Source organism: Bos mutus, chromosome 13, assembly GCF_027580195.1.
Source record: "Bos mutus isolate GX-2022 chromosome 13, NWIPB_WYAK_1.1, whole genome shotgun sequence".
Classification (NCBI taxonomy): Eukaryota; Metazoa; Chordata; class Mammalia; order Artiodactyla; family Bovidae; genus Bos; species Bos mutus.
Window position 1 is genome coordinate 35,428,327 of NC_091629.1, and position 25,413 is coordinate 35,453,739.

The window sequence follows — 25,413 nt, forward strand, 5'->3', positions numbered from 1 at the left end:
ATAATGGGACCAGATGACATGATCTTAGCTTTTTTTTTTTTTTTTCTTAATTGAAGGATAATTGCTTTACAGAATTTTGTTAGTTTCTGCCAAACATCAACATGAATCAGCCATAGGTATACATATGTTCCCTCCCCCTTGAACCTCCCTCCCCATCCCACCCCTTTAGGTTGTTACAGAGCCCTGGTTTGAGTTCCCTGAATCATACAGCAAATTCCCACTGGCTATCTATTTTACATATGGTAATATAAGTTTCCATGTTACTCTCTCCATACATCCCATCCTCTCCTCTCCTTTCCCACCCCCTCCCCGCCCACCCCCGCCGCTGTGTCCATAAGTCTGTTCTCCACGTCTGTGTCTCCACTGCTGCCCTGCAAATAATTCATCAGTACCATCTTTCTAGATTTCATGTATATGCGCTAGTATACGATATTTGTTTTTCTCTGACTTACTTCACTCTGTATAATAGGCTCTAGGTTCATCAACCTTATTAGAACTGACTCAAAGGTGTTCCTTTTTGTGGCTGAGTAATATTCCATTGTATATATGTACCATGTCTTCTTTATCCATTTATCTGTCAATGTACATGTAGGCTGCTTCTATGTTCTAGCTATCATAAATAGTGCTGCCACGAACATTGGGTTACACATGTCTTTTTCAATTTTTGTTTCCTCAGGGTATGTGCCTAGTAGTGGAATTTCTGGTTCATATGGTGGTTTTTTTTTTTTTTTTAAGGCCTTGAATAGCTTTATTGAAATCTGTATAAATAAACATGCACATTTCAAATGTAAACTCAAGTGAACTCAAGTGCAGACAAAATTTTAACCTCTGTCATGCAGGAGATTAGTTTACATTTAAAAAAAAAAAAGAAAGAAAGAAAAAGAAAAGGAAAGGATAAAAAGGAAAAATGCAAAACAGCTTTAAAAATAACAGGATGAAAAACCAGCTTTAATATTAAGGTATAAAGCAAAGCCATGATCAACATACCTCATTTATCCTGGTTAAATGCATTTTTCTTTCACGTTTAAATGCTAACATAAATAAATAATTTACCATAATGTGCACTCACAGAGTGAACTTTTATTTACAATACACAATTTATAATCTATTGTATTTGATTAGTTCAAGTGAAGAACATTATACTTTTTGCTTTACTAATAGTGGGACACATAGCAATTTCTCAGGTAGTCGATACGTGAAACGTGCCCCAGCATTTATTTTCTATTAAAGGCAGTATTATATGCCAATTGACAATACATTCTTTCAACTAGATCGAAGGGGAAAAAGCAGCAAATGAAAAATGTTTCAAATGTTCACACATATTTTTGGGCATCCTGGATCCTTGAATGTGGTGAACTAAAATCAAATTCAAGGTTTATGTTTTATATACTGTACAGGTTCTGACTCTGGAACATGCAATGCCAATTCTCTTGTAACAAGTTCCCTTCTGAGAAAAGCTGTAAGGCTATGGTGAATTCCATCAGGAACACACAAAGAAAGTTAACAGACCTACCTTTAAAGCCAATTGTCCATTAGTAATTTAAAGGCCAGAAAAAAATTTCTCATCTAAGCTTGATGCAATCATTACTATGGATACAGAATACTATTAAATTTGTCTTTATATTACAATACTTATACATATTATAATAATACTTATTATTATACTTATTATACTTATTATAATACAATACAAAAATCTCCATACTGTCTTCCATAGTGGCTGTATCGATTTACATTCCCACCAACAGTGCAGGAAGGTTCCCTTTCCTCCATACACTCTCCAATATTTATTGTTTATAGACTTTTTGATGATGCCCATTCTGACTGGTGTGAGGTGATATCTCATTGTAGTTTTGATTTGCATTTCTCTAATAATGAGCGAAGTTGAGCATCTTTTCATGTGTTTGTTAGCCATCTGTATGTCTTCTTTGAAGAAATGTCTGTTTAGGTCTTTTCCCACTTTTTGAGTGGGTTGCTTGTTTTTCTGATATAGACTTGTATGAGCTGCTTATATATTTTGGAAATTAATCTTTTGCCACTTATTTCATTTGCTATTATTTTCTCCCATTCTGGGGGTTGTTTTTCATGATCTTAACTTTTCAATGTTGAGTTTTAAGCCTGCTTCTTAACTCTCCTCTTTCACCTTCATCAAGAGGCTCTTTAGTTCCTCTTCTCTTTCTGCCATTAGAATGGTATCATCTGCACATCTAAAGTTATTGATATTTCTCCTGGCAATCTTGATTCTAGCTTGTGATTCCTCCAGCCTGGCATTTTGCATGATGTTCTCTGCATAGAAGTTAAATAAGCAAGGTGACAATATAGAGCCTTGACGAACTCCTTTCCCAATTCTGAACCAGTCCATTGTTCCATGTCCAGTTCTAACTGTTGCTTCTTGACCTGCATACAGGTTTCTCAGGAGGCAGGTAAGGTGGTCTCATCCTGGAGGCCAACAAAGCCTCTTTTTACAAAAGGTTAAGAATGAAAAATAAATGATGCCCTGGAATAAGTTGCAATATTACTTTATTAACTTTATTCAGTATTAACTTATTTTCTATGGCTTATTGAAAAATTTTTTTTAATTCAGAAAATCTCACAGAATCCCAGACACAGATGTTCTCTGTGCAGCAAGAGGGCTGCATTCTGATATGGCCAGCAGATGGCACCAGAGGATGTGGTTCAGCCCATGAGGTTGTCCTTGCATAAACCTTAGGAGTCCTCCTTACCTCTCCCAGCCATGGAAAAGAGAGCCAGTCTAGTCCTTCCCTCTGTGGCCTGAGGACCCCCACCAACCACCACTAGAGTGAGGATAGTGAGGATGCAGAGAGAGCAAGTGTAGAAAATGGTAGAAAATGGCTTGACCAGAAAAAAAGGCAAGGAAAAGTGGGAGTAAGATGAGGGCTGGGGATGGGAAAGACACGAGGAAACTGAAATTCAAGTGGGAAGGAGTAGACAGAATGGGATAGGAAATGACAAGCAAAGTCCCTGCGTTTGGGGCATGGAATACACAAGTGATGGATCACACACTTCCACTGTGTCTGGGAAAGGTCTGCAAGGATGGGTGTGTAGGCTGCTGCTGCTGCTAAGTCACGTCAGTCGTGTCCGACTCTGTGCGACCCCATAGACGGCAGCCCACCAGGCTCCCCCGTCCCTGGGATTCTCCAGGCAAGAACACTGGAGTGGGTTGCCATTTCCTTCTCCAATGCATGAAAGTGAAAAGTGAAAGTGAAGTTGCTCAGTCGAGTCCGACTCTTCGCGACCCCATGGACTGCAGCCCACCAGGCTCCCCCGTCCATGGGATTTTCCAGGCAAGAGTACTGGAGTGGGGTGCCATCGCCTTCTCCGGGTGTGTAGGCTAGCAGTCTGTAGATTTGTCAAGGAAGTTGCCTCCAGGTGGCTTCTATTTTGTCTGTGAAGCAGGAGGCCATTCTGCCTGTTGACAGTTGGTAGGGGAGGGGAGGTGTCAGAGTTGAAGGGGTGCTGACAAGGGAAGCCCATGAGGACTGCTGGCCAGCACCAAGGATGGGTCTGGGAGATAACACTATCCAGCTCAGTTTCTTCATTCACTTGCTCATTCATTCTGCAAATATTCATTGATAACCCACTATACCAGGCACCATTTTGGACAATGCGAGCTACAGCCTGGGGGAAGGGGCAAGGGGAGCAGATAGACAAATAAATAGACATATAAATTTTAAAAATATGACATCATGGAAACAGAAGGACTATGAAGAAAGAGGCAAAGGGAAGGATAGGGAGTGCTGAGAGTGCTGTGAATGGGGACTTAGGGAAGTCTTCCTAGAGAAGTGACAGCTGATTAGAGGGCTGAATGCAGCAAGGGAACGAGACCTGCATTACTGGGGGCAAGCATTCCAGATAAACAGGACAGCCAGGGCCAACAGAAGGGGGACACAGAAGGAAATGGGGCCAAAGAATAGGTCACACGGGACGCTGGAAATCACGTTTTATGCTCAGTATGATGGGAGTCACTGGAACTAGGGAAGCACATAACTGGATTCATATTGGTAAAGGGATCATACAGGCTCCTGTGTGGAGAACAGGCTAAAAGGGCCAAGCATGGAAGAAGGGACACCAGCTGGTCAGTATGAGAAAACACGCTTCATGTGAATCTACCACTATGTTTGGCAGACCATTAGTTAGACAGGCAGTTCCCTAGAACGGAACCAACAGCCCACTTCACTCTTGCACCTTGGGATCACCCATGGGCTCATTTTGACAGGCCCAAGCAAACTCAGAGTGACTCAGACCCGAGGCACTTCACTCCTACCTTTGTGTGTAGGTAGGGTAGACATTCCAAGTGGCTCCCGTGAAGAGGAATACCTGTTCCAGAGCAGCAAAAGTAGGAAGAGACAGTACTTGCCGAGTACCCCAGGGAACCTGAAGGAACATTTCAGAGGCTTCCACAAAGCCACAAACCAAACACCTGGGTCGTGGATTCACTGATGCCCACAGCACAAGAAACCATGCAACCAGTTCTACACAGAATCCAGTGCCAGGAGAGAACTTCCCTCTCAAGTGACCTCCCACAAGTGACAAGAATTGTAGCAGTTTTGGCACAGGATGTCGGCCTGAGCGTGCTGTACTAGACACGCCTAATAGAGTCATCTGAGTATCAATCAATGCCACAGCTCTTTAAGAAACCTAGTCACAGCAAGGAACTCATCCTGTGTCTATCTAGTCTCTGGCACATATTTCAGGTGGGCATATCCACTCATTTCCCTTGGGTGTAGAGCCAAGAGTAGAAATGCTGCCAGGCACAAGGCCAGTTTTCGCAGAACCAGCCACACGGTCTCCTAGTGTGGCTGCACCCAGTTCCACTCTGTCTATAATGGCCTAAGATTTTTTTTTTAATGGCACCAGCCTCTTCTTTTTATCACACAATAACTAGAATAACCATTCACCGTAGCCCCAAACAGTGTAGCATCGGGGCTTCCCAGGTGGCACAGGTGGTAAAGAACCTGCCTGCCAGTGAGATGTGGGTTCAGTCCCTAAGTCGGGAAGATATTCTGGAGAAGGAAATGGCAACCCATTCCAGTATTCTTGCCTGGAGAATTTCATGGACAGAGGAGCCTGGTGGGCTACAGTCCATAGGGTTGCAAAGAGTCAGACACGACTGAAGCGACTTAGCATGCATGTAGCACCAAACAGACCTTGGATTAAGTCTCATACCACCTATCTGAGTGAACTTAGGTGCCTTACTTGTATTACATAACCCTCTGGAGGTTCTGTTTCCTCACTGGGATGAATCACCCTCCCTAGTCTGAGGTGGCATCCATGTTAAATTAAGAGACTCTATGTCTAGCCCTTAAGTGTGGGCAAGTCCTGACCTGCCCACACCTGAAGCTCTCCAACTTGCAATCACCAAATAAACTTCACCCTCAGAGTTCTTTAAATTCCTACACTTGTGATCTGGAAATTCTACGTATTATTTTCATCCTTCATACTTATGTGATGCGCCGCTTCTGTCCATCCCGGCACAGTTAGTGGGAAAAATCCAGGACGTGGGGAGGGGTCAAGACTGGATCAGTGCCTCCAAAGGTGAAGTTAATAGGAGGTGCTTCCTGCCGCACAACTCTGGCCAGGAAGGAGACAGACACTCCTTGACCAAAGTAAGATCCAAATTTACATTGTCCATTTAAGTACCATTATGGTAAGATCTCCAAGACACATCATGTTAACTAAACAAGCAAAATGCAGAACAGGATGGATACTTTGTCACTTTCACATAAAAAGAGAGAAGGGTATATATTTATAATAACATATCTAGAAATGGATACACAATATACTAATATATATAATATAATAATACTGGGAGTGGCATTCCACTCCCAGTACCACTGGGAGTGGCAGTGGTACTGGGGACAGCTGTGGGAGGAAGTTGTTCAGTGTATCCTTTTATGACTTTTGAGCATGAACTACATTGATAGATCCTCTATTCCAAACATATTTTAATACATATACTTACAATTTTTCAAGTTACCCATGAGGTGAATACGAATCCCTAACATAAACTCCATGAGGGATGTCGGGTAGGTCAACCTTCACAAAACAAGGATGCCTCTTTGACATGTGCATGTAGGTGTGTGGGGGGGAGCGGGGAGGGCGGGGGGTGGGGGGCAGCGTGTATGTGCATGTAGGTGGGTGTGCATGTAGGGGTGTGCAGACAGGTACAGGGAGGAGTGTAGAGGCATAGCCATGTGTTGGACATCTTCATCACAGCCTAAGGTAAGGGAGTAAAGGATATAGAGTCATATGAAAGGCAGTGCCCTAAGCTTCTGAAGAGCTAACCCAACCTAAATTCACACAGAGTTAAACCAGGGGGTACACCCGGCTTTTCATCACATCCTCCACCACCCAACCCCTCAACTCTGTCGCTAGAAATCTGGAGTAAGAAAATCACTAAATGTTCTTTAAGGTTTTATGCACGTGTGTGTAGTTGTACTTGTGTATAGGTGGAAGGGTGTGGGGTGGTGTATCTGTGTAGGAGTGACGTATGTGTGTGTGGATATATAAGGGATGTATATGTGTGTGTATGTTTTCACCCACCAAAATGGCTGTACTACTGTACTTCCCAGAAGTTTTTCTGGGAAAAAGCTTCCCAGAAGTCAACTGGAGCATCCCAAGGGCAGAACCAGGGCCTTCTGGCCAGATGACATTGATTAATAATTAACACATCTGAGCTTGGCATGGAGCCACAACAGGTGTCCCCTCCCATAAAACTCACCTTCACTCCATGTGGCTATGTTACCCAATCAGGCTCTGAGAAGTCCAACAAAAGGCCAGCAGGCAGACCCAGGCCTATCTTGAAGGAGTTGGGGCTGGGTTATGAGGGGCTCTTACTCCTAAGGAGTCTCACTGGCAGGAAGGGAAACAATCACAAACAGACTGGGGTGAGAGGATGCCCCTTCCACTAAAGGCAGGCATCTTCCTTTCTGGGGGTATAACCAGACCACAGCTGGCCCTATTATCCCCTCGAAGAAGATATGACAAACACACAAAGACATACATACACACACATGTACATACATGCACACACACACACACAAGGCTAAGAAAAATGGAAGAGAGAAGCTGAGGAGCACAGGAAGGGCAAGCCTCTTTTATTATCCCAAAATGCAAAGTATTGAAGGCACTTACAATAACAAGGTTAGAGATGAGGGGAAGCATAGGGAGGTCAGAGATCAGAGCACAGAGGTAAATCAATGGACCCCACCCTGGTCACCACCCAGGAAGGAGAAAAGAAGAAGCTACAGGGCCAGGTCTGAAGCCAGTTAGATGTCTAGCTCTACAAAAGATACAAATCCATTCTACAGAGGACTCGGAAATGAGGAGTACACAGCAGCAAGGGGCAGGGCTGGCAGTCACGAGTTAGTGGTTCTTTAAGGAACACGCTCGGCAGCAACGAGGCACTCAGGTCCCCTGCTGGAAGAGGTCTCGGTACATCTCAATGAGACGGGCAGCCTCACGCTGGCCAGAGAGCAGAGCACCATGGGTGGTGGAATAGTACTTGCGATGGGTGGCCTCACCTGAGAACAGCACCTGCATAGGCTGGGCAGGGGGACAGGGAAGTGAAGATGGAGGAGCAAGAAAAGCTACCTGTCTGCCCCAGAACCCCCATCCATACTACAAGTTAGAAAGGAATAGGCGGGCATCTCAGATGCAGGTATTGTTATTTCCATAGGAGGAGGAGCTGCCCATCCCACCTGCCCATCTTCCCCTGCTTCTTCCCCAAACATCCGGGCCTCAGTCCTTTTTGCTCTGAGGTTTTTGTGAGTCCTGGCTCTACAATTTCAGAAATTCACACTGCCTCTTACTAGTGAACTTGGGGAATGATTTAACCTCCCTAAGCTTTGATTTCTTCATCTCCAAAATGAGTTTATACCATCTACTTCTGAGGGTGATTGTAAGGATTAAGTGAAATAATGTATCTAAAGGACTCAGAACCTGAAAGAATATAAGAACTCAATAAAGTTAGGCAGTAATTTAACAAACCTTTATGGAGCCCCTATTAGGTTCCAGGGACTGTTCTGGGCACTTGGAAGATAAAAGGTGACCAGGCAGCTGCTTTGAGGAGCTTCCTTGCTGGTGGGGAAGCCAGACACGAAACCCAATTACTAAATGGCATCATACGTGACGTGATGGGTGTTTGGGCGAGGTGCTGAGAGCCCAGAAAAGAGGCCCTCTGTCAGGGAGATCACACAAAGCTTCCCAGAGGACAGGACCTTTGGGCTTCTTCTCAGAAGATGCTGGATAAATAAACAGGCAAAGGATGTTTCAGGAAGAAGGAAAAATGGGGGCAAATGCATCTCCTAGGCCTTGTCTAGGAGATGGTGAAAATTTTGGCAGAGCCAAGCTTAACATCAAGAAAGCAGGCTGTTTAGGTGGGGTCCAAGCATAGAACAAATGCTTGCATTCCAAGCTTGAGTTTGGATTTTATTCCAAAATACCTCAAACTGAATGTGTAAGGTACCAGTCGGGGACCTTGTAGAATGAGGTTTTCATTCATCAGGTCTGGGGTGGGCTGCAAGTCTTATGTCTAATATGCTCCCACATGGTGCCAGTGCTGCTGGTCCATGGACCACCCACCTTGAGTAGTGAGGTTTTCACCCACCAATAAAAAGCCTGCAGAGGTGGTTAAGCTGAAAGGGAGGCACATATTGTGGCAGAGGGCAAGCTGCCTGCTCCACATCTTTTCTCTTTCTCCTCAGTAACAAAAATCCTGACATTTAACTGGGTCCATGGACAGAAGAGCCTGGCAGACTACAGTCCATGGGGTCGCAAGAGTTGGACACGACTTAGCGACCAAACCACCACCACCACTGCCCTCCAGGGGAAAAAAAAATGTATCCCAGTCTCTCTAGCAGCTGGTAGAGTCATGTGACTACGTTCTAGCCAATCAACTTCAAGTGCACTATTGCTTAGGGACACTGACTCTTCTCAAGGGTTCCCTTCTTTCACTCATCAGCCTGTCACAGACATGAGAACGAGAGAAGCAACCTCCACGGCCCTCTTGGATCACAAGGTGGCCTGGAAGATGGAGCCAGGTTCTACTGGTACTGGGCCCCAATATCTACCTCCGGATTTCCTTTTGTGTGACCTAAGTAAACTTCTGTCTTGTTTAAACCAGTTTGTTTTGCTTTTTGTTATATGCGCTAGTCCTAACTGACGCAGGGGACGAGAGAAGGAGGATGGCTATAGCAGTAGCCTTTCCTGAGCACAGCTAGGACACACACAACACATTGCTTAACTGCAATCTTCCTCATCAATTACACCAGAGAATTATTTTAAATATAATTTTGTTGGGGTTTTAACATTTATTGTATGGGTATGCTTGGTGGGGGGAACTCAAAATCTACTTTATAGGAGCAGAAATATATAGAGATAATTTCAATTTATTATTTTTCTGTGTGTTTTACTATATAGTTACTATAGTTTGGGGGAAGGTCAGTATTTTATTTCCTAAAATACATTGGGGGAAATAAGCAAAACATACTGGGTCAGTGCTGCCCAACAGAACTTTCCACAATGACAGAAATGCTCCATAATGACACACTCTAACGTGGCAACCTAATGAGGCTACTAATGTGGCCTCTAACGTGGCCACTCTGATGAGCAACAGGTGGCTCTCAAACTTGAAATCTGGCTAATGCAACTGAGGAACAAAATGTTGTATTTATTACTTTAGATTTTAATTAAATTAAATGTGGCTAACAGCGACCATATTGGACAGCACAGAATTAAAAGGCTCAGTTTTTATAACCTCAAGAAAGCATTTAAGATATCCTAGTTTGACCCTGTTTGTTCTTCCAGATGTTAAGTGTACTTTTTCTTGTTTTCTCCATCATTACAGGAGCTACTCCACCTATCTTACCTTGGCACTCCTCCCCTGGACCAAACACACATACACAACACCCACCCCTCAAAGACCCCTCACCCCGCAGCCCCTCACGTACCCAGCACACCCACACTCACCGCTGTCTTGGAGCTCTCCGTGTATGGCAGGGGCTTGGCCAGCTTCTCCACATCTGCCCCACTTGAGCCCACCTGTGTGTATGAATAGGATCCCCGGAAGTAGGGGTTGCTGCCCCAGGCTGAACGCAGGATTCGCCGAGGCTTTGGGATATTGGGGTTCCCTGTTGGGGAGTGAGAAGAGCCAAGGGGAAGGAGGATAAGAAATGGCTGCACACAGAAGACACTCCTGAGCAGACAACTCCCATTGTATCTCGGGGGCTCCAGGAAGGCCAGGCACGAAGAAGGGAGGGAGGGAGGCTGGGGTTCAAGCTGTATACCCCTCAATGTCTCCTTGTTTTTCTCCCCAAGAAAAACAGCTCCTCTCCGTGGGCCTTAATTTTCCTATCTGAAAAACATCCCAGATAATCATGTTCCCCATTCCAATTTCAGGGGTTCTTGTGGGGCTCTTCTGGGATAGTGCAGGAAAGATGTTTGAACAAAAATCAGACAAAACAACCACAAGTCCATCTCTTAGCAAGACAACATGACTAGGAAGTGGGGAATCTGAGTTGGGGTGATATCTGAGTTTTTCACCATCAGCCTTAGAAACAGAGAAGAAACAAAGAGCCTGTGATCTTGAGTGTCTCAAATTCCAAATGGAGAGAGCTTGCAATTTAGGAGGCCAAAGCCAAGACACAGTGTCCTACAGCATCTCTCCCAAGGGGTGCGCCCCCTCAGTTTCACAACCTGGGGATGAGGATGCTAGTACTGGTTCAGGAGACTCAGAGGGGCTAGAGGAGGAGGACAGACAGAGCGAGGCCTATTGAGCCGGCGGCGAGACAAGGACAGGGACGCACCTGTGAACTGCCGCAGCATCTCTGTGCAGATCTCGGCCACTGCCTCGTCATCACACTTCTCCATGACAAGGGCCTCCTCCCCACAGATCCAGCCACTCAGCACATGGCCGTATCGCTCAGGCGGGTAGAGGACATCAAAGCCACAGATCTTGCGGTACCAAAGCTCGGGCGGGTAGGTGAGCGTGCAGCTCTCCGCCTCGTCCTCCCACACAAACCGTAGGCTGTTGCACTCGGGGCCCCAGAAGGGCTCCTCGAATTCTAGAAAGATCTTGTCAGTGGTGCCGATGCCCAGTCGGTGGATGGCAGCCACCTTCTCGGCGGGCAGGCCTGGCCGAAAGAAGCTGGCATGCTGCCTCTTGAGCACGCCCAGTGACACGGTCACGATCACGTGGTCTGCCGGGATCACCTCACAGTCCTCGCACTCCACCACCACCGGCCACTGCTCATCCTCATCCTGCCTCTCCTCCCGGGGCTCCTCTCCACCCTGACTGCCCTCCCCGGCATCATGATTATGGTCACCCTCATCCCGGGGCTCAATCTCAGGGCCCCGAGGGCGGGATGAGGCCTGGTCCCAGTGAACACAACGGACGGGTTTCCCCAGCTGGATGACGTGGGCTGGGATGCCCTCAGCCAGCAGCTCCACAACCCGCATGAAGCCCGAGGGGATGACGTGGTGGGCACCAGGAATCTCAGTCCATTCCCCAAAGGCGCTCAGGGACACCTCATCCATGCTGTGCGAGCTACTCTCACAGCTTTCCACCTGTGGGAAGAGCCAGAGGGGAGCCAGGTGACCGCCAAGGCTGGGCAGGGATAGAAGCAGGACTTTAGGGCAGTGCTGCCCTCCTCGGACCCAACTTCCCCAGGGTCAGTCTTTCTCATTCTGGCATTTGTACTCAACAGAGCTCCGAGATGGCAAAGATACCTTCAGGTACTGCTGGATCATGGCGAGCTTCAGGCGCTTGGTGGCCTCTGGATCATCAGGGTCATCCCTGATGCGGTTGCGCACCTCCTCTCGGGTGAACACCCCCACGCTGTTCTGACTCTCAGCGTTAACTGGTTTACCATGCCGGAAGAACTCCTGGGTCAAGTTATAGACCTGCAAAGAGATCCCAGGAGACTGAAAACACATTCACTCGTCCCACCTCCATCTCAGACCTAAGGGTTCTAACTCAATACTCACCATCTCCAAAGTGTTCCCAGATATGCTGAGCCCATGGCACCTCTTCCTGGGAGAATTAATGCGGTACTCAGTTTTGTACTGAGGCTGCACCAACAAAATGGAGGTTTGGGGATGGCAAACTGAACCTGGGCAGTCAGCTTCCTTGCCTCCAGACACAGGAGGTGGGATGGGCCCCAGAAGCTCTCTTACTGAACCCCTGCTTAGAACAAAGTGAAATGTCTGGTGCCCGTACAGTGTGTGGGAAAGGAACTGCCCTTTCAAGTGCTCCACATAGCCAAGCATACCGCCCACTAAAGAACCCACGTCTACACAGATAACTCTTATTCAAGAACCAAATGCACAGACTCTCCCCTGACATTCCTGTCCAAGTGTATCTGCTTCACCCTCTCCCAGGAAGGCAGCATGGAGCTGTGTCCTGACTGGTGTTTTGCAGGGGAAAGAGCAAAAGGGGCCCGTACATTGACAGGAATGTGTCTACCCTGCAACTCAGCTCTAGGACTGCTGAGGAAGAAAGGTGGTATGGCCCAACCCCTATTACTCCCTCAAGGGAAAAGCCTCCACATAAGAGAGAAACATAAATTAAACTTTTCTTTGAATATAAAGAAGAAAGCAAGTTAAATTATTCCTTTTTCTTCTCCCAACAGTCACAAGATGCTGGGTGTTTGGCTTTAACTGAAGTCCTCAGCAAATTCCTCACCTAGTACCATTGCCAAGGAGTCAGGCTTTCAACTTGCCTCCTCCCCCTTAGATTTTTCCCCTTGGTGATAAGCAACAGAGTAGCCAGCCAATCAGTTTATGTTAACTAAAGGCCAAAATGCCCAGCTGAGGACTAACAGATTTGCATGATTCTTTGTGTCAACCACTGACTAGGACTGCCATAATTGAACATGCATTTGCCATGTGGGTGGTCTCCTGTCCTAGGTTAAACAACATCTTCCTAATGTGACCCAAGGGAAATGGGATGGGTCTGTAAGAGCTAACAATATTCACCCCATTTCTCATTAAGCACTTTTCACTGGGATCTCACTTATCCTTCATAACACTATGAAGTAGGTATAACTGTGTCTGTTTTACAGATGAGGAAAGTAAAGCTCAGAGAGTCTCAATAACTATCTCATGAATATACAAGTATGTACCATTCTATATGAATGGCAGAACTGGTACTTGAGTCAAGGCAATCTTGCTCCAGAGATTAAACTCTATATGATAACTACCGAACAAACTCATCTATTCGTTAACAAATATAAGACATTCAAATGAGTAGCCCTTCAAAGTCATCGCCTTGGGAGGGAGGCTACATATTTATTACGAAGCCACCCTCAGGCAAGGCTTCACATGCTTAGAGCACACCTCTTCAGAATGGCCTCCAGCACTGTCTAACAGCTATATAAGGAAATCTCTCTCTTGACCTCATGGTTAACACCTTTTCCTTCTGACTCAAAGCAGCACGACTTAGAATGATAATAATAATAATGTAATGTTAGTCGCTCACTCATGTCTGACTCTTTGTGACTCCATGGACTGTAGCCCACCAGGCTCCTTGTCCATGGAATTCTCCAGGCAAGAATACTGGAGTGGGTGGCCATTTCCTTCTCCAATGATAACCTACCTTTATCTATCCTACTTTCCATGACTCACACTCTTGGCTTTCAAAAATCAGACCCACAAGCAGAAGTTGATGATGATCTACCTTCAGGAACGTTTAAAAGAACAAGTAAGTCATGGATCCTGAACATCATTCTCAAGAGGCATCCATGCTTGAAGCACTCACAGTAATATAGGAATCAGGACATGACTGATTCTCAGTACACCAAGAAGGTCTACTTTCAAGAATGCTGATTCTTACTTGCTTAATATTGAGTGAGAACACACAACACTATAGGATTGTACACACACACTGTATGAGTGCACACACATAAGACAATGAGTGTTCCTGCCTTCCATTGAGCAGGGACAACCCCAAAGCAAGGGTCAGTTCTCCTTTCCTATGCCCAAGAGACATAAAAAATGTATAATAGGTAAGTGTTGAGACCAGTTTACTAACCTAAAGTGAAGGGTCATTACACTATAAATGGAAGCTATCAGAAGGCAAGATCTACAAGTTACCTTGCTTGTTTTTTGCAGTTCACAGCAAAGTTTCTAAAAATATTAACTTTTTTTTAAGCCAAAATAAGACAAGGGCACATTCCCTGACTTACAAAGCTACAGTAATCAAAACAGCATGGTACTGACACAAAAACAGACACACAGATCAATGGAACAAACCAGAGAGCCAGACACAAACCCACACACAATTACTCTGTGATACAGGAGGCAGAATATATATGGAAAAAAAGACAGTTTCTTCAACAAGTGGTGCTGGGGAAACTGGACAGCCATAAGTGAAAGACTGAAATTCGAACATTTTCTCACACCATATACAAAAATAAACTCAAAATGGACTAAAGACCTAAATGTAACAATGGAAATAATGAAACTCCTAGAAGAGAACATCAGCAGAACACTCTTTGACATAAATTGAAGCACATAAATTGAAGAATCCTAAGGCAGAAGAGACAAAAGCAAAAACAAATTTAATTTAATCTAAAAATGTTTGCACAGCAAAGGGAATCACTGACAAAACAAAAAGACAACCTACTGAATGGAAGAATGCATTTGCAAATAATATGACCAGTAATGGCTAATATCCAAAATACATAAACTGCTCATACAACTCAATTAAAAAAAAAAAACTATCAACTTGATTAAAAAATGGGCAGAAGACCTGAATACACATTTTTCCAAAGAAGAAATACAGATGGCCAACAGGCATAAGAAAGATGCTCAACATAGTTAATCATCAGAGAAATTTAAAATGACAATGAGATATCACACCTGTCAGAAGAGCTATCATCAAAAAGAACACAAGTAACAAACATTGGTGAACATATGGAGAAAATGGAACCTTTACCCTGTTGCCAGGAATGTAAATTGATGCAGCCACTATGGAAAATATGGAGGTTCCTCAAAATATTAAAACTAGAACTATCACATGACCCAGCAATTCCACTCCTGGGTATATATCCAAAGAAAAAGAAAAATTAATTTGAAGAGATACTTGTACCCCAAAGTTCACTGCAACATTATTTATAATAGCCAACCTATGGGAACAATCTATGTGCCCATCAACAGATGAATGTATAAAGAAGATGTTAGATAGATATAGATATAAAACATAAGTTATATATGTAGTATACATACACATGTTTTATATACATGTTAGATGCTGCTGCTAAGTCGCTTCAATTGTGTCCGACTCTGTGCGACCCCAGAGACAGCAGCCCACCAGGCTCCCCCGTCCCTGGGATTCTCCAGGCAAGAACACTGGAGTGGGTTGCCATCTCCTTCTCCAATGCATGAAAGTGAAAAGTGAAAGTGAAGTCGCTCAGTCGTGTCTGACTCCTAGCGACCACATGGACTGCAGCCTACCAGGCTCATCCATCCATGGGATTCTCCAGGCAAGAGTACTGGAGTGGGTTGCCATTGCCTTCTCCAAAACATGTTAGATAGATAGATATAAACTATATTGTTATATATATGTATATAGACACACACACACATTGGAATTTTACTCAGCCATACAAAAGAATGAAAATCTGCAATTTTCAACAACATGCATGGACCTAGAGGGTATTATATTTACTGAAATAAGTGAGACAGAGAAAGACAAATACTCTGATCATCACTTATATGTGAAATCTAAAAAACAAAACAAACAAACATAACAAAACAGAAATAGACTCAGATCTAGAGGACAAACTAGTGGTTACCAGTGGAGAGAAGGAAGGAATGAAGGGTAAAACAGGGGTATGGGATTAAGAGATAAAAACTACTATGTATAAAAAATAAATAAGCAACAACTATATATTGTACAGTACAGGGAAATATAACCATCATCTTGTAATAACTTTAAATGGAGTATAATATATAAAAATGTTGAATCACTATGCTGTACACCTGAAACTAATATAATATTGTAAATCAACTATACTTCAATTTTAAAAAATCAGTTATAATTCTATATACCAGGAACAATTAGAAAATAAGGGTTTTTTTAAGTTATCATTTACAAAAATGCCTAAGAACATTAACAACAATGATCATACACATTTACCTAGTAACAAATCTGATAGATATTTAAGGACTTTCTGCGGAAATATTTAATCATAAGTATCAATAATCTCTTCCCTAGTACTTCTCTACTCATTGTCTTCATTCTACCCTCAAACTGGGGCCCAGAGAATGTACAGACATGACCAGGATCACAGAAAACCCTAGCAAGTTGCCTAGGCCCCCACCCCCATCACACACACACACACACACACACACCAGTGTGCTCCCTGTCCCCCACACTCCTGTGCTCAACTATTCCCGTAATACCTCACCTCGTTGTATAAATCACTGAATTCCTCAACCACATCCTTGGGGATCCTGCAGCCACGGTTGGTGAGGTAGCAGGCCACGCCATTCTTGGAGTAGAGGCTGATGCGGCCCACACTGCGCTCTCCATCAGTTGTCTCTTCCAGGAGCCCGTTGGCTTCTGCTAGATGATAGATAGGATTCCCGTGGGAGCCATGGATCCACGTGGCTCCCAGCTCAAAGGTAGCGTGTCCTGATGGCAACAACAGGTTCTTAGCACAGCAAGGACTCTTCAAAGAGGGCCAGAACACTGCCTCATCTTCCTTCTCCAAGGGGATCCTTCCATCCCCAGCAAGAGGGCAAGGAAGGGGATTAGGCCCCCCTCTGGCAACAAACCAAAGTCTTCAGTGAAAAGCTCCCAGTAAGAAACCATATGCAGCACAAAATGGATTCCACTTTATAAATGAGGTAACTTCCACCCTCAGTGACTCTGACGACACCAAGTCGCCTCACTGGAATTAGAAGATTCTCCTTCTGTGATAACATCCGACAATAGGCCCTCCCTCCTCACTGATGCCTCCCTCTCAGGAGAAATTCTACGGTACCAGAGGGTACCACATGGTACAGGTACCTGAAATACCCAGTGAGGAGGCCCAGCCTTTCAGACCCAAGGTCCCCATTTGGCCTTATTCCAATTCCTCAAAATCCAGTGGTTCAGGAATCTAAACCACTCATCCAGATGGAAAATGGGCAACTCCTAACTCAGTCTAGGGCAGAAGAAAGAGGGAAACATTCCAGTTTTGAAGACTCCTCCCCAGGGCAGTCTAAAACACACTTCTGGAGAAAACTAAGCTTTCTCATCCTATGGCATAGGTGGCAAAACCTTAAGAGATTGTTTGGGGCAAGGGAAAATCTTGGGCCCAAACTGGGATGAGGCTGGTGGCTCATTTTACCACCCCATCCATAGCCAAGGGACCAGATACTCTGAGGCAAGTTCCCACCGTGCCTGGGCCTATTTCCTCTTCTGGGGCTCAGTTTCCTTTTCTTATGCTGCAGAGCCTGTGATACAGTTGTCTCCTCCCTTGCCTAGCTCCCAGGAAAGTTGAAACAAAGAAAGGAAAATATAGAGGAACATTTTTTGTGTTTTGCTTTGTTTTTGGAGGCCTGATTCAAGACATCATGTATGATAACTTTTTTGCCAAGATGGACACAGTAATTCCTCCTATCCTTACACACATGGCCCTTTGCAATGTGACTTTGTCAGTCCTCCCATCAAAAGATGGAGTCTTTCCTCACCCCTTGAATCTGGGCTTGCCTTGTGACTTGCTTTGATTAATAGAATGCAATGAAAGCAATGTTGTGGCTTCAGAGGCTAGGCCTCAAGAAACCTTGTGCCTTCTAGCCTCACCCTCTTAGACTGTGACCACCATGAAGAGAAACTCAGATTTCTGGAGCCACAGAATATCAGCAAATAAAATAATGTTGTTTTAAGCCACTAATATTTCAGGCTGTTCTGTTATGCAGCAATAGCTATCTTGTAAACCATAACAGACAACAATCACCCCTCACCCCAGGAATTGGGCATTCCTCTTTTTCTGTGCTTTCTCTTTCCTGGGCTGCTTCTAATTAAACCATCAGTTCAAAAAAAAAAAAAAGCCCTGTAGCCCTGTATGCATCTATGCGCCAAACACAGAGCAAGAGAAAAAACAATCAACCTCAAACCACAGCCAGTAAGGCAGAACTTCCTGGTGACTCTGGAATCAGGGGCAGGAATGTATGGGTCCCTTTGTCCAGGGAAAGTGGGCAGACTAGAGGGCATGAAAAGCTGGAAACCCAGTGCCCTTCTTCCACAGGGTTCAGGGAGGGGGGCTGGTCACTGGGGACATTTATCACTAATTATCCTTTAGAGCCTCAAGTTCCCAAAGGTATTTTTTTGTTTTTGTTTTGCTTCTTTTGAGCTTCCAAAAGAAGCAAAAGGGGCTTGCATCATGGACCCTTCCCAGGGTACACCAGGGATTTCCAAGTCATAGTCACTGGGCAGCCATTCCAGGCATGGGGTATCCAGGCATAAGCAGGAATAAGGTGAGCAGCTCAAGGTTAGCAACATCAGAGTTCCACCTATCCCTCAAGCGTTACAAGGAGGTGGGGGGGCCCGGAGCAGCCTCAGTCTTAGGATGTTCCCTGTCGTCCCCCACAGGCCTCTCACCTCTGTCGTCCTTGTAACCACAGGGTACTGGGCGCCATCTCCACAACTAGCCCACAGTGTCCCTGGGGCTTCTGGTCATCGCTGCTGCCCTTACCACCGGGATTCGCAGCTAGCATCTCACACTGCTGCAGGTCCAACTGCAGCCTGGGCTTTCAGCCCCAGGTGTCTGCACACACAACACATACGCGCTTGCCTGGACTTGCTCTCCCATATTCTAGCAGAATCTGCCTTGATCTGACTCCTCATGTATATCATCCGTTCCTTCTTTTGACTACCTATCCGACTCCCCTCATCACCTAAGGCCCACCCAAGCTCCCTCCCCTCCAAGGAAGGCGTCCAGCCACATGCATCTCCTCAGCCTCCTGTAGCCCTATCTCTTCCACTTCGCTCCCTGTATCAACTTCCCTGCAAAGCACATCTCAGGTGTCAACTACCACTGAGACTGGGCCATTTGTCCTCCCATCTTCCGCTTTTATGTCAGACCCTGAATGTCTCATCAAGACTTGAGAACCACAAATGGAGCCATCCCGTCCCTAAAGCTCCTAGCCAGCCAATCAGGTGTTGAGCAGAGTCTCCAGGCTTCCCCCAGCTGACTGTCCTCAGGTTTCCGTGTGCCTTGGGACGCACTTTCATCCTCACTGCCAACACATACTCCTGTGTCTGCCAGGGAAAACAGACATAACTTCGCATATACCTTCCAGGAAATGCTCTAAGGAAGACTTTTACTGTGATCAGAGTTTTTTAAAACATGAAAGTTTCCCATGTCTCCTCAACCTCTGCTTGTTCTAAGCCTGACCACCTACGTTTCTGAACCAATTGCCCCATTCATCAAAAGTAAATACACAGAATCTGCGTGGCCTTGCAGCCCAAGTAACAATGGACACAAAATCCCATGGAGGGTCAGTGTAACCCACATACGCCAGGCCACCATGGGTAGTCCCACTGGGCCATTTTCATTGTCAGACCCCTTGGCTAGGGAACCCTGACCTCTGGCTGCATTTCAGGCTCTCCCCCACCCTCTAGGACCCCTGGCAAAATCTGCCCACTCTTGGGTGTATCTCTTAACTGGTTGCTTTCTCCAGAAGCCTTAATACTCTGAAACCTACACAGATCCTCTTCCCAGACAATCCTAAGACCTGCCCACCACTCACAAGGAGGCCCAAAGTCTTCTTCCACCTCCACTGTGCTGAGCTCCTATTGTCCCAGGGCTAGCTCTTAGTAATGGTATACTAAATCATATTCAAAAGTTACCAACTAATAAAAACTTGTACAATTCCCCTTCTTGTGAAATAGAAACCAGTCTACCCACTACAAAGTTTGGTTCTGGGTGTCCTCTCCCACCTAAACACTGTGAACCCTAGCTTTTGTTCCAAAAACAGAGGCCAGACTCCTCATTCTGCACACCTCAGAAGGGTGCTGAGGGGGCAAAGGAAGTTTCTGGAAAAGGCCCAGGCCGCATGCACAACAGAACACTAAACCCTGGGAAAAAGCTAAAATAACAAGATCTCAGGCTAGGCCAGGGCACTAGGAGACAAGAGGTGACCTTGGGAGATGACTGGACTGCGGTGAATGAGGCACTTACCAAGTTTCACACTCTGTACGCGGCCCCCGATGCGGCTGGACGCCTCAAGCACAGTGACATCTGTAAAGCCCTGCTCCAGAAGTGCTTTGGCCGCAGCCAGGCCAGCCAAGCCAGCACCGATCACCACCACACGAGGCTGTCCCCTTCTCCGCAGGCCACGACTGAGAGGGTCATCCGCACTGTCACCACTGGATTCACAACTTTGCATACCGTCCACGCTCGCCTCCTAGGAACCTGAAGCGGGGAGGGGGTCACAGCTCACCTGCTCTGCCTTCACTTCCCACCTGCCCCAAGAGATGCTCTCAGTCTCTGCCCTCAAGGGGGGACCTTGAGCCCTCTCATTCTCTTCTGAGGATCCGGACAAGAAGAGCCACCTCCAAAGGATGTTGGGAGAGAGGAAAAGACGGAGCCATAAGGAAGGAAATAGGAAGGAGGTTATGTACTGTGGGCCCTCATCAGCAAACAGGAGAGCTGAGAGCCCATCCCAAACCCCTGAAATCCATCAATCCCACCCCCAATCAACTAGGTACTGCTTCTTCCTCAAGGATGAGACAAGAGTCAACAAGAAAGAGGATGATCAAGAAGGTCAAAAGCAGGAGAAACTGACCCTGGTGCTGCTGACCCCAGACCAGCACAACCCAGCACAGCCCAGCATCACTGCTGTGGTCCAGCTCACACCAACCTCAGGATGCTCACATGGACCCCAGGATGCTGAACAGACCTCAGGGTGCTGGAACCAGCCCCAGGATACTTGGACCCACTGCACCAGACCCTCTGCTCTCCCTCCCTGGCCTGGCCCTTCCCTGGCCCTCACTCTCCCTTCCACTGTCTCCTCTTCTCCTTTTGCTTTCTGTTAGTCTTTCAGAGCCTAAACGAGGTGGTAATTTGGTGGGCAGGACACAGTCCCACCTTCCCCCAAGAAAGTGCCACGAGGCTGGTATTGGATGAACCTCTGCTATTCCGGGTAGGTCTCCGGTTTTTTGTCCCAGGCCACTCAGCCCCTCAGTCACCACAAAGCAGCAAAGAGCCCAGGAAACAGTGGACCATGAGGACCTGTGGCACCAGAGGCCAGACATCAAATTGACAGTTACACTAAGCCAGCTTGCTCAGAGACGCCAGTCTAGGGAGCTGATGAGAGGCCCAAGGGGTCCCTGAATCTGGCCCCAGGGCTGAGAGAGGTTGCCCTTCTATTCCCAGAGTGACTACAAGGGCTTGAAGGTATCTTTGGGCCATCCCAAGGGGCCACTCAGCTCTGATCCTGTCCCCACTTCCTTCCTGACCCAAGCTGCCTTTGCTAAGTTTTCAGAGGCAGAAGTTGCATACCGTCTAGTTATCCATACTATCCATAGTATTCAAGACCTAACAACAGGGAAATGAATTCATGAGTGGAAAGTAGCTGCTGGGCAATGGACAGGGGGCATATAAATCTAATAAAGCTAAGAAAAACCCTTCCTATGACACAGCAATTCCAGTCCTAAGAAAACACCCAAGAGAAACAGGGTATACTCCACCAAATAGATACACTAGAATGTTCAGGACAACTTTCTTCATGATAACCAAAAACAAATATCCCAAAGGCACATCAACAGAAGAATAGATAAATATATTGTGCTATTTGTAGTGTATTCATACAAGGTACTATTCTTCAGTAATAAACAGAACCAAACTACTCTCAACAACATTACATTGACAAAAGAAGCCAGAGACAAAAGAGCACGATATTGTATGACTCTATTTATGTGAAATTCATGAAGCAGTAAAAAGATGACAGAAGAGAGATTGAGAGGAGGGGAATGAGTGAAAGGGTCAGAAGGGAACTTTCTGGTCTGGAAGGAAATGCATCTTTCTATGAATGGTGGTTAGTGCCACTATATATATATATATATATATATATATATATATATGCATAAACACCTCATTCCTGGCTCACTGTAAAAAATAAAAGCTGTGCACTAACAACCTTCTTCCCACACTTCAAGGTCTGACAGCTTGTTTCCATCCCACCTCTAACATTTATCACAGATTTTAAAAGAGTTTTTTTTCTAAATATAAATATGCTCAGGCTGAGAAGCTGCTCCTTGAACTCCTCGTCCCACTCTACCTGCCTATGTCACACCTGGGCACGGACAGGAGTGTCACCCCATTCCTGCCCCCAAACTCTCTCCAAACCGCACCCCACCTCCCATCCCTATGCTGCCCGACTCGGTGGAGTCAGGCACCGGAAGGTGGCGGAAGGTGGCCGGAAGGTGGCGCCCGAGACACGGAGACCTTCAGAGGCAGGGGCTCCCCTCCTCCTAGGAGAACCTGTATCCCGGCTTCCACATTCTTCCTTGTGCGGTTACGGTCTCGCCCACCCCCACCCCAGTGATGTTCGGTTCCGCCTCCTGGGAGCGAGGAGGTCAGAGCTGGCTCGAGCCCTTTCCTCCCCTCCCCCTTACCCTTCCTCCGCACCCCCTCTGCCGCCCTCCGCTTCCTCCCCAGGTTCTCCTTGGGAGGACTAAAATTAGAGGTGAGGGTGTGGCTGCCTCTACCAGCGCCGACAGAGAGGAAGAGTCCGCCCCGCAGCGCAGGCAAGAAGTGTGTTTTACATCAGGTTTGTAAACACGCAGGGAGCTGCCGATGGGCACCACAGTGAGCACGCTGCTATGCTATGCGAGTATCGAGACTGCCCACCCTCCCCCGACGCCTCAGTTCTCCAAGACTGGGGGGCTCTTCCTGGGCGTTGCTCCCTAGGCCTCCAGCCCCACCCCCAACCTGAGGCTGCCCCCCAGAAACAGCCACTTTTACGCTGTAAAGGGGTGGGATTACAGCAGTGGTTCTCAGACCTTACAGATGGAACCCCTTCTCGAAAAGCTCCTGGGGAGACCAAGGTTTAACTGAGATGAAACGGGATCTCTCTACTCCCTCAAGCCCCTAAGGTCTCATGGCAGAACTCCCTTGCTCCCTGAAGCACCACCTCTGAAAACGTGGAGGAGTAGGATAACTTCACCCTTGGGAGGCTTGTAGAGGGAAGAAACGCTTGGGGCAGCACATTGGGGTGGGGGATACCTAAACTTCCTGGCTTTCCCATCTCCATTTCTTTCTCTCTCAAGTGGTCCAGCTTGTCCTAACCTACGTTATTATGGACGTCTAGAGATTGTCAGCATTTTTAAGAGCCTTGTCCAGGAAAATCATTTGTAAAATTCTGTAGCTAAATTTTTTAAAGATATTTATTTATTTATTTTGATTGTATTTACTTATTTTAAAATAAGCATCTAAGAACTCATCATCTAAAATAAAAACTAGAAAATTGATAATAACTAAATTTTTATTAATAGGCTTCAGGAATGGATTGTGGGAAATGTGGGCACACAGTTTGCCTTTAAGATGAACACAAAAAGGACCCCACGTTCCCAACATATCAGAGACCTTCAACTTAAAGAGACATCATAGGGTGCTGTGGTGTGTGTGTTGGTCTGACTCTTTGTGACCCCATATACTGGGGCCCATCTGGCTCCTCTGTCCATGGAATTCTCCAGGCAAGAATACTAGAGTGGGTTGCCATTCCCTAGCTTCCCAACCCGGGAATCAAACCCAGGTCTTCTGCATTACAGGCAGATTCTTTACCATCTGAGCTATAGGGAAGTCATGGTGGAAACAGGTAAACAAGGGCCATGTCGGTCACCTATTCCACTGGCCTTCACTGCTAACCCTAGTTCTGTGTCTCCACAAGCCTTGTCCCAGATGGGCCTGTCAACCCCTGGAGCCCCTAAGCCAGAGAAGCCACAAGCACTGTCCACAGATGGCAAAATGAGGCATCTCCATCTTTCCATAGAGTCGATCTACCCTGGGATCCAAACTGAAGTGAAGAGAGAAAACTATACCTAGAAACACCTACTGTGTGCTGGGCCCTCAGTTAAATGCTGCACTGGACTTTTGGACCCTCTGTTATCTCAGATTGGGAGGAGCACATTTGTTTTCTATTGGTTTGTGCCATCTCTTCCTTTGAAATTTTTTAATTTTATGAGAAAATGCCTTACTGGGGAAGAAAAATCACTTAATTCTCCTTGGTGCTTGCCTCTCCTCCTCTTGCCTTCCGTAAATAAATAAATAAATAACATACCCTTCCTTGATCTGTATGCACAGGAGAAACAGAACACCCTGTACTTTTCGAGCAGATAAAGGAGAGAAGAAAAAAGTGCTGGCTCAGCCAGGCAGGGAGGGGGAGGGGGGGCAGAAGGCGGGGGAAGGAGCAGGGACAGGGCGAAAGACTCTTGCCTTCTTGCTCCTGTTTCCAAGGCAAAACTTGGGTAGGAGGGTAGGGCCCCCATGTCCCCAGGCAGGCCATGCCTAGTAGCTTCCACCCCCATTCAAGATATCCAGATGCCCCACTGCCTCCCCACCCAACCCCCACGCCCCTCCTACCCTCACTCCCAATTCTCTGGCCTGCAGGCCACCACCTCCCCCTGCAGGCCAGAGCCAACACTGCCCCAGCTGAACCCACCCAAGTAGCCAAATTGGAAAGCAGACAGAAGAGAGGAAAAAGGGAAGAAAGGCCCTGCCCATGGCAGGATCACCAAAGAAGGATGAGTGAAGACCACGAGGCCAGGTGCCAAGAACGGGCACTAGCCACCGAGCACAGGGCCACTGCCACTTTCCCACCTACCTTCTCTCAACACACTCAGCAGTTTCATTTCGTCACCCTTGGAAATTTACCCTCCAAGAAATTAAAAAAGTAAAAGAGATATCCTGTCCAGCCCTCCAAGAAGAATTTCCTAATTGCCAGATACTAAAAACAGGTTTCAGTCCTGGCCTGCAACAGCTAAATTTGCTGAGCCACTTCACTGAGCCCAGAGCTGAACTGGGGACACCATGCATCTCCTTATGCTTTCTCAACCACAGTAAAACCACTGAAGCACCAGAGCACTCACAAGGCTCAAAAGCATCCTAAGCAGAAGTTCTGCCCTTACCCCTCAGGTCAAGTCTTGTCTACCCCACACCCCATATCACTGTTCCCCAGGTGCCTGCCTGCCTGCCTCCTCCGACTGAACCACACTCCTGGAGAATTGTTGGGCCTATTCCAAGTTCCATCCCTTAAAGACAGCATGTTGTTTAGTCACTAAGTTGTGCCCAGCTCTTTGTGACCCCATTGGACAGCAGCACACCAGGCATCCCTGTCCCTCACTATCTCCCAGAGTTCGCCAAAGTTCATTCCATTGAGTCAGTGATGCCATCCAACCAA

At 46.3% G+C, this 25,413-nt stretch overlaps 1 protein-coding gene across 4 annotated transcripts in view; it reads right to left on the reverse strand.

Moving 5' to 3' along the window:
* Nucleotides 1–7,095: 7,095 nt before the first annotated feature.
* Nucleotides 7,096–25,413, reverse strand: part of SMOX (spermine oxidase) — a 35,257-nt gene continuing 16,939 nt past the window's right edge. Inside the window, exons 2-8 of one of the 4 annotated variants that reach the window (XM_070381273.1) lie at nucleotides 20,193–20,426; nucleotides 16,431–16,657; nucleotides 11,749–11,922; nucleotides 10,827–11,181; nucleotides 9,991–10,151; nucleotides 8,011–8,100; nucleotides 7,096–7,566 (exon numbers count right to left, since the gene is read on the reverse strand). In XM_070381273.1, coding sequence (XP_070237374.1) covers nucleotides 7,429–7,566; nucleotides 8,011–8,100; nucleotides 9,991–10,151; nucleotides 10,827–11,181; nucleotides 11,749–11,922; nucleotides 16,431–16,657; nucleotides 20,193–20,400 — 1,353 coding nt within the window. In that variant the 5' untranslated portion in view covers nucleotides 20,401–20,426 and the 3' untranslated portion in view covers nucleotides 7,096–7,428. The other 3 variants (XM_070381270.1, XM_070381271.1, XM_070381272.1) reach the window with 3 other exon arrangements.